Here is an 8,433-nt window from a genome sequence, read left to right as displayed (position 1 = left end):
GGGTTCCGCTCCCACATGGAGTCCGGCCCCCCACTGGCTGAGCGAGGGGCGGGAGCAACACCGAGGGTTGCGATCCCGTGGCCGGTCCCGGTCCGGTACGGGCGCGACACTGAGGGTTGTGATCCGTTGCCGGTCACGAAAAAAGACAAAAAGGATAAAAAAAAAAAAAAGAAATAAAAGGATAAGATGGACAAAATGAATGAAAGACAGAGAATTGTAGTCTATAAAAAAGAATCAAATGGAAGTTCTAAAATAGTACAATACTAGATTTAACAGAAGACAGGATTAATGAACTTGAAAAATTTCAATAGAAAATATCCAAACTAAAGCACAGAGAGAACAAAGAAAGTAAAACAAGAGAACGGAATATGAGACATGTGGGACATGGTGAAGAGGTTTAACCTATGTGTAACTGCAGTCCCAAGAGAGGAGAAAGAGAGAGGAAATAATGGCTGACAATATTCCAAATTTGATAAAAATATCAACCCACAGATTCAAGAAGCTCAGCCAGATTCAAGCAGGACAAGTACAAAGAAAACTATAGCTAAAAACATCATAGTCAATTGCTGAAAATCAGAGACAGAGAAAATCTTGAAAGCAGCCAGAAAAAAGACATATCCTCAAAGAAGAAACAATAATACTTACAGCTGACTTTTCAGTGGAAACTATGGAAACCAGAAGGCAATGGAAAGATTCTTTAAAAGTGTTAAAAGGAAGGGCCGGCCCGGTGGCGCACTGCTACAGTGTGCCGCTTGGGAGCGCGGTGGCGCTCCCGCCGAGGGTTCGGATCCCACACAGACCGGTTCCCGCTCACTGGCTGAGCGAGGTGTGGGAGCAACACCGAGGGTTGCGATCCCGTGGCCGGTCCCGGTCTGGTACGGGCGCGACACTGAGGGTTGCGATCCGTTGCCGGACACGAAAAAAGACAAAAAGGAAAAAAAAAAAAGTGTTAAAAGGAAAATAATCGCAAACCTAGCATTTTATACCCAATGGAAGAAAAAGAAAGATATTTTCAAACAAAAGAAAGCCAAAATGACTCATTACTGAAAGACGTGCACTACAAACACAAAATACTAAGGAGGGCTCTTTAGGTTGAAGGAAGATAAACTTACATGGAGGCATACAAACACAGAACTGCAGGAAAGAATCAAAAGTATCAGAAAGGGTAGTGGGAAAAATATACATGAAAATTGACTGTTTAAAAAAAGTAATTATAATAAGGTCTTTGGGAGTTAAAATATGTGTAAAAAGTAAAATATATGATGACAATAACAGCACAAAGGGCAGGAGGGAGTTAAACGGAGCAAAACTGTTGTAGGTTCTTGCATTGTCCGGAGGTGGTAAAAATATCTAACTTAAACTACATTAAGTTACAAGGATACATGCTGCAATCTCTAGGGCAGGGGTGGGTAAAACTTTCCTGCAAAGGGCCAGATAGTAAATATTTAGGCTTTGTGGACCCCATATGGTCTCTATTGCATACTCTTCTTCACCTTTTTTATAGTCCTCACTCTTTTTTTTTCGTGGGGGATCTGAACCCTTGACCTTGGTGTTATAATACCATGCTGTACCAACTGAGCTAACCGGCCAGCCCTATGGTCCTTTAAAAATGTAAAAATCATCCTTAGCTCACAAGTCATATGAGAATAAGCTGTGGGCCAAATCCCTGATAGAATAATAAAAGAAGGTTCAACTAAAAGTTTATAGAGAGGGGCCGGCCCGGTGGCGCACTGGAGAGTGTGCCGCTTGGGAGTGTGGCGGCGCTCCCGCCGAGGGTTCGGATCCCACGTGGAGACCGGTTCACACTCACTGGCTGAGCACGGTGCGGGCACAGCATTGAGGGTTGCAATCCCGTTGCCAGTCCCCGGTACGGGCGCGACACTGAGGGTTGCGATCCCGTTACCAGTCAGTAAAAAAAAAGACAAAAAGGAAAAAAAAAAAGTTTATAGAGATAAAATGGAATAATAAGAAATATTTGGACAGCAACCAGTATAGGGCTAGAAAATTTACATGGTAAACATTTCCTCATTCATTAAATATATTTTAAGTGAGAGATTACATATGAGAGTGATTATTGCTAGGAATGGTTAAGTAAATTCGAGTAGAATTCTAAGCTGGCGGGGGCGGGGGGGTGCTCAGAAAGCTTGTAGCAGAGGATGGTTTCGATCCATCGACCTCTGGGTTACGGGCCCAGCACACTCCTGCTGCGCCACTTTGCTAGCTGGCACATTAAATATATTTTAAAAACCCATTATTTTGGGCCAGCCCGTGGCTCACTCAGGAGAGTGCAGTGCTGATAACACCAAGGCCACGGGTTTGGATCCCTACATAGGGATGGCCGGTTAGCTCACTTGGGAGAGCGTGGTGCTGACCACACCAAGTCAAGGGTTAAGATCCCCTTACTGGTCATCTTAAAAAAAAAAAAAAAAAAAAAAAAACCAAACCATTATTTTAATATTACATAATATTCCATTGTGATATATCATAATGTGTTTAACCAGTCCCTTGCTATTGGATATCTTTATTTCCAGATTTTTGCTTTATATTGATAATGTGATAAGTACTCTGATACATAACTCTAGCTGTACTTATTATTTCCTTAGGACAAATTTCTAGAAATAAAATTATTATATCAAAGGGTGGAAACATTTTCAGGTTATCAAATCATCCTCCAAGAATTTACATTTCCACCAGCAGTGTTTTCTTTTCTTCTCGGTGGCTGGCCAGTGCAGGGATCAAACCCTGGACCTTGGTGTTATCAGCACCATACTCTAACCAACTGAGCTAACCTTCCAGCCCATCCACTAGTAGTGTTTTCTCTATACTCTTGCCACTATGAGGTTTTGAGAACCTTTCAAAAATACCAACCCCTTCTTTTTTTTTTTTTTTCCTTTTTGTCTTTTTTCATGACCGGCAACGGATCGCAACCCTCAGTGTTGCTCCCGCACCTCGCTCAGCCAGTGAGCGGCTGGTCTGTATGTGGGATCCGAACCCTCGGCGGGAGCGCCACCGTGCTTCCCAGGCGGCGCACTGTAGCAGTGCGCCACCGGGCCGGCCCACCAACCACTTAATAGCCCCTTTTCAACTTACTCAAGTTCTTTCCCAGAAAAGAATTATTATGTATAGGTTTGTGCCAATTTCCCGCAAAACCCTGTTAAACCTCATCCGAGCAACGAGCGGTTTACGAAAGACAACAGCGACTAAATACCCTAGGAAAGAACAGTAGTTCTGACTGTGCCTTTTGTTGGAAATTGAACAATAATTAGGAAAGAAGCAAACCCAACAGATACTGGAACAGCTTCATAGTAACAGCAAGAGAATGGGCTTTTGAGTCAGACAGATCTGGCTACTAATTTCTGCTCAATTATTGTTTAATATTGGACAAGTTTCTTATTCATCTACCCACAGTTCTCTCATCTGTAAAACAAGGAGAGTAGCAACTATCATACAATATGATTATGAATGGTAGGACTGGCACATCATAGTTCAATAAACTTTAGTTGTATACCTTTGAGACTCAAATGAAAAAAGACAGGAAAGAGGACACTAACCTTCTCTGCAAAGGTGAAAATCTTTCTCTGATCAATGCCTCCAAATTGGGCATCTACTTTTAAATATTCTTCATCCAAAGCCTGTGGAAAGAAATACATGACCATAAACACCTACTGTATTTCTTCTACATGGTATGAGAAATCAGAAACTTTTGAAAATCACTAGATTTTTCAGAGAGTAGAGCCTGGAAAAAAATAAATAAACAACATTCAGCCTCTCTGTTGGCCTCAAAAGCTGGATAAACAGTTGTTAAATGTCTGCAGTGCACATTACTCCACAGTGCACATTACTCTACAGTACACATTACTCCACGTGGATGTCATGGGATAAAAAAATAAGAAGAGTAGTTTCTGGTCGGGCTGGTGAGCTCAGTTGGTTAGAGCATGGTGCTGATAACACCATGGTCCAGGGTTCAAGCCTCGGACCGACCAGCTGTCAAAAAAAAAAAGAAAAAGATAATAAGAGTAGTCTCTGCTCTCAGGATGCTCATAATCCAATGGGGAGGGAAGAAAGAAGACAAACCATAGTAATGTTAAAGGGACCCCGCTGAGTCAGGCAGCCTGTGACAAATGTCAAAGTAGTGGCATAAAGAAGTCTCATGAGAGCTCAGAAAAAAGGCGAGACTGAAGTATTAAAACAGTGATTGTCACTATATGCCAGGCCTGGTACCAGCTCTGTGGATGCAGAGATGAATCAGACCTAGACTCTCCCTTCAGAAGCCCAATTAGCCAGTTGGGGAGAGACATGTATACAGATAAATTTCAGTACAGTGTGCTAAGCACTAACCTAATGCTCATGTTAGGAATAGCACCAACACAAAGGAAGACATGACTATCTCTATCTAGTAAGACAGGTATAGGGAAGGCTTTCTAAAATTAGATTGTGGCCTGAGCTTGGTTTTGAAGAACATATAGATGTTATTTCAACATGCAGAGGAAATGGAATGTGAGAAGCCACATAAGTGTGAAGTGTTTAGGGAAATTATGAGTGGATCAGTCTGCAAAAGCACAAACTTCAAGGGATGTGGGAAATGGTAAGTGATGAGGTTAGAAAAGCAGATATGGACCGTAAAATGTCATGCTAGGGAACCTATTGTTATCCTGGCAAGTGAATGGTTTTAAGAAAGGGAGAAATGTGAGCAGCACTGTTGAAAGTAACAGGGGCAGACCATGGACTGGAGGCCTGTGGGCTGGAGCCAAAGAAAATAGCTAGAGGACTGTCGACAGTCTAGGTAAGAAATAATGATGAACCAAGGCAGTATAGATACAAAGCAAGAATAAATTTAAGAAATTTTTAAGAAATAGAATTGATAACATTTAGTGCATGATGGGGCATGGTTGGGGAGGGAAGAGTAAGAAGAGGGAAAGAAAGAGAAGGTTGAGCAAGCAGGAGCAATCTAGAACAGCACTGTCCAATAGAACTTTCTGTGATGATAAATATGCTCTATGTACTGTCTAATACAGTAGCCACTAGCCACATGTAGCTACCAAGAACTTGAAATATAGCTAATGTGACTGAAGAACTAAAATTTTAATTTTATTTAATCTTAATCACTTTTTTTTTTTTTTTTGTCTTTTTCCGTGTCCAGCAACGGATTGCAACCCTCAGTGTTGCCCCCGTACCGGACCGGGGACCGGCAACGGGATTGCAACCCTCGGTGTCGCTCCCGCGCCTCGCTCAGCCAGTGAGCGGGAACCGGTCTGTACGTGGGATCCGAACCCTCGGGCTGGAGCGCCGCCGCGCTTCCCAAGCGGCGCACTTATCCAGTGCGCCACCGGGCCGGCCCCATCTTAATCACTTTTAATAGCCACATATGACTAAGACTAGAGGCTACCACAATGGACAGTGCAGATCTAGAATGTCTCCAGGTTTAATTTTGGGAAAGATCTCTTTGAGTTGACAAAGGGAGACTTCATTTTCTTATATCAAACATTATAGATATATACAAAAAAAAAAATTATAAACATTTTCACCCTGCCTTCCTAAGGTAACTAGTATCAACAGCCTGGTTTGTATTTTTCTTCCTTCTTGCCCTTACAAATATACACACATATGATGTGTTTGTTTTATGTAATGGAAAATAGGATCATACCTAAAATTTATTTTCACACATTACTCTGAACTTTATTTTCTTCAATTAAGAGATTATGATTGACATAAAGAAGATGTGTGAGATGAGCAATGTCTTAAAGGACAGACAGGAAGGGGAGATTTACATGTGAAGAAGTAAAAGAGCATCCCAGTAAGCAGTTAGGAGGAAGGGAGACAAGAAAGAAGGCCTGTGTCCAGGCTAGCCACCAAAAACCAAACCAACACAAAACAACAAAAAGAAGGCAGGCCTATAGCTTGGTGAAAGGGCAGCAAGTGCATCAGTTTAACTCGTGCCAAGAGAGAGGTTTGTGTCCAGTAGTTAGAAATATAGCAGAAAAGGGAGCTGGCTGGTGAGCTCAGTTGGTCAGAGCATGGTGCTGATAACACCAAGGTCCAGGGTTCAGTCCCTGTACTGGCCAGCTTCCAAAAAACCAAAATGTAACAAAACATACAACCCCCCAAAAAAGAAGTACAGCAGAAAAGGTAACTGGGGTCACTCCATCCCTCGTAAGTACCTGTAGTCCAGGGTATAACAGACCACTCAGCAAAGGGTGCTCCACCTGCTTTACAACCTCAGCTCCAGCTTTCTTGGCATCATGTTGTGTGACCACAGAGGAGAGTTTGTACACATCTAGTGTGTACTCTCTGAAGAGGAAAGTAAGAGGGGACAGCTGTGAAATTGGGCCCAAGCCTCAGTTTCCCAGGGCAATCCTTTTTTTTTTTTCCTTTTTGTCTTTTTTCGTGACCGGCAACGGGATCGCAACCCTCAGTGTTGGGCCCGTACCGCGACCAGCAACGGGATCACAACCCTCGGTGTCGCGCCCATACCACGCTCAGCCAGTGAGCAGACCGGTCTCTATATGGGATCCGAACCCTCGGCGGGAGCGCCGCACTCTACCGAGTGCGCCACCGGGCCGGCCCTTCCCAGGGCAATCCTAAAGTGCATTAATTAATTCCCCTAATTTTAGGACATTCAAAGAGAGCACTGCCTGGTAGCTTCTAAAATGTGAGAGATCTATCTGCTTGTCCAAAACATTACTTAATTTTTATGTTTTTCCTTTTAAAAGATGATGGCTTTAATTAACCTTCTCTTTTGGAAAATGTTCTGTTATCTCTTGAAATTGAAATACTGCTTTTCTTCTTTTTTAACTTAGACACATGTAAAAAATAATGAACAGGCTGGCCGATTGGCTCAGTTGGTTAGAGTACGGTGTTGTAACACTAAGGTCAAAGGGTTTGGATCCCCTTAGCGGCCAGCCACAGGGGGGGCGGTGAAGAATGACCAATACAAGGAACAGAGTATCCATCATCCAGTTTAAGGACCTAACAATTACCTCTGAAGCCCCTGAGTGTCCCTCCACAATCCCATCTCACTTTTTCCTCCTTCGGAGTTAACTACTGTCCTGAATTTTGTGTTTCCAGTTTTATGTTTGTGTCTCTAAACAACATGTTGTAAATATTCTTATATGTGTATTCAAGTTTCCCTATATATGCGTAGGAGTAGAATTTCTGGATCATAGGAGATATGCATCTTGAATTTTAGTGGATAATGCCAAACTATTTTCCCAAGTGACTTTTTGTCAATTTTATTACTTAATTTTGTCATTATTTTAAAATTTTGCCCATTTGATGAGCAAATGGGATGGTTTCTCAGTATGGTTTTAATCTACATTTCTTTGAAATAATAACTAAGGAGGTTAAACATCTTTCCATATGCTTATTTGTTATTTGAGTTTCTTCTGTGAAATGCCTAGTTCAGTCTTTTTTTACTGGATTGACTCTTTTTTTAAACAACTTATTCTGTAGTTTTTGAAATATAATACAGGATATTAATCCTTTGCCAGTTATATGTATTATAAATATCTTCTCCCAGTTTGTGGCTTGTCTTTTTGCTCTACTTTACTTTTGAAGTCCTGAAGGTCTTAATTTTAATGTCATTGAACTCATCAATCTTTTCCTGTGATTTGTGCTTTTGGTACGTCTTGTTTAATTTTTCCTATCCTGAGATCACAAGATAGTCCTCTATACTGTCTTTTAAGTGTTTTATTGTTTGGTCCTTACAAGTAAATCTTTAATCTACTCGGAATGCAAGGATCGTTTTCTCCCCATACAGATAACCAATAGTCTCTGCACCATTTTTTCTTAAAAAGTTTTTCTTTTTCTGCTGATCTGCAATGCCAGCTCTGTCATATGTCAAATTTTTATAATTGTGAAGATCTATTTCTCAACTCTGTTCTGTTTCATTCATTATCTATTCCCACACTAATTCCATATATACAAAGAATTTGGTATCCAGAATAGAAAATGAACTAATAAAAAAAAAATGTACAAAAATAGGCAAAAACTCTTGCATAGGCACTTCATTGAGGAGGAAACCCAAATGGCCAATAAAAACATGAAAATAAAAATTTTCACCATTCTGATTCCTGACATTTTGTATGTTACTTCTTTTGTCCCCCCCTTTTTTTTTTGTCCTTTTTGAGACCGGTCGCAACGCGCTCAGCCAGTGAGCGCTGTGAGCGCACCGGTCATCTCTATATAGGATCCAAACCCGCGGCGGGAGCGCTGCTGCGCTCCCAGCGCTGCTCTCTCCCGAGTGCGCCACGGGCTCGGCCCTTTTGTCCCTTTAAAGTTTGTAGAATACTTTTTGTCCCCAGTGTTTTAAAATTTCAAGATTTTTTAAATTGGGGCTGGCCAGTTAACTCAGCTGGTTAGAGCCAGCTTTATAACACCAAGGTCCTAGGCTTGGATCCTCATACTGGCCAGCTACCAAAAAATTAAAAAAATAAA

General features: G+C 41.6%; 1 protein-coding gene across 1 annotated transcript in view; it reads right to left on the bottom strand.

Annotated features, from left to right (window-relative positions):
• The window catches only part of YARS (tyrosyl-tRNA synthetase), a 32,150-nt gene that overhangs the window by 12,882 nt on the left and 10,835 nt on the right, over positions 1 to 8,433 (bottom strand). Inside the window, exons 4-5 of the mRNA XM_008581885.1 lie at positions 6,159 to 6,288; positions 3,552 to 3,632 (exon numbers count right to left, since the gene is read on the bottom strand). Of these exons, the coding sequence (XP_008580107.1) occupies positions 3,552 to 3,632; positions 6,159 to 6,288 (211 nt within the window). The remainder of the gene's footprint in view (positions 1 to 3,551; positions 3,633 to 6,158; positions 6,289 to 8,433) is intronic.

The sequence above is a fragment of the Galeopterus variegatus genome, unplaced genomic scaffold, assembly GCF_000696425.1.
Source record: "Galeopterus variegatus unplaced genomic scaffold, G_variegatus-3.0.2 Scaffold2485, whole genome shotgun sequence".
NCBI classification, from domain to species: Eukaryota; Metazoa; Chordata; class Mammalia; order Dermoptera; family Cynocephalidae; genus Galeopterus; species Galeopterus variegatus.
Note: the sequence above shows the minus strand (reverse complement) of the source record. Positions and strands in the feature narration are given on the sequence as shown.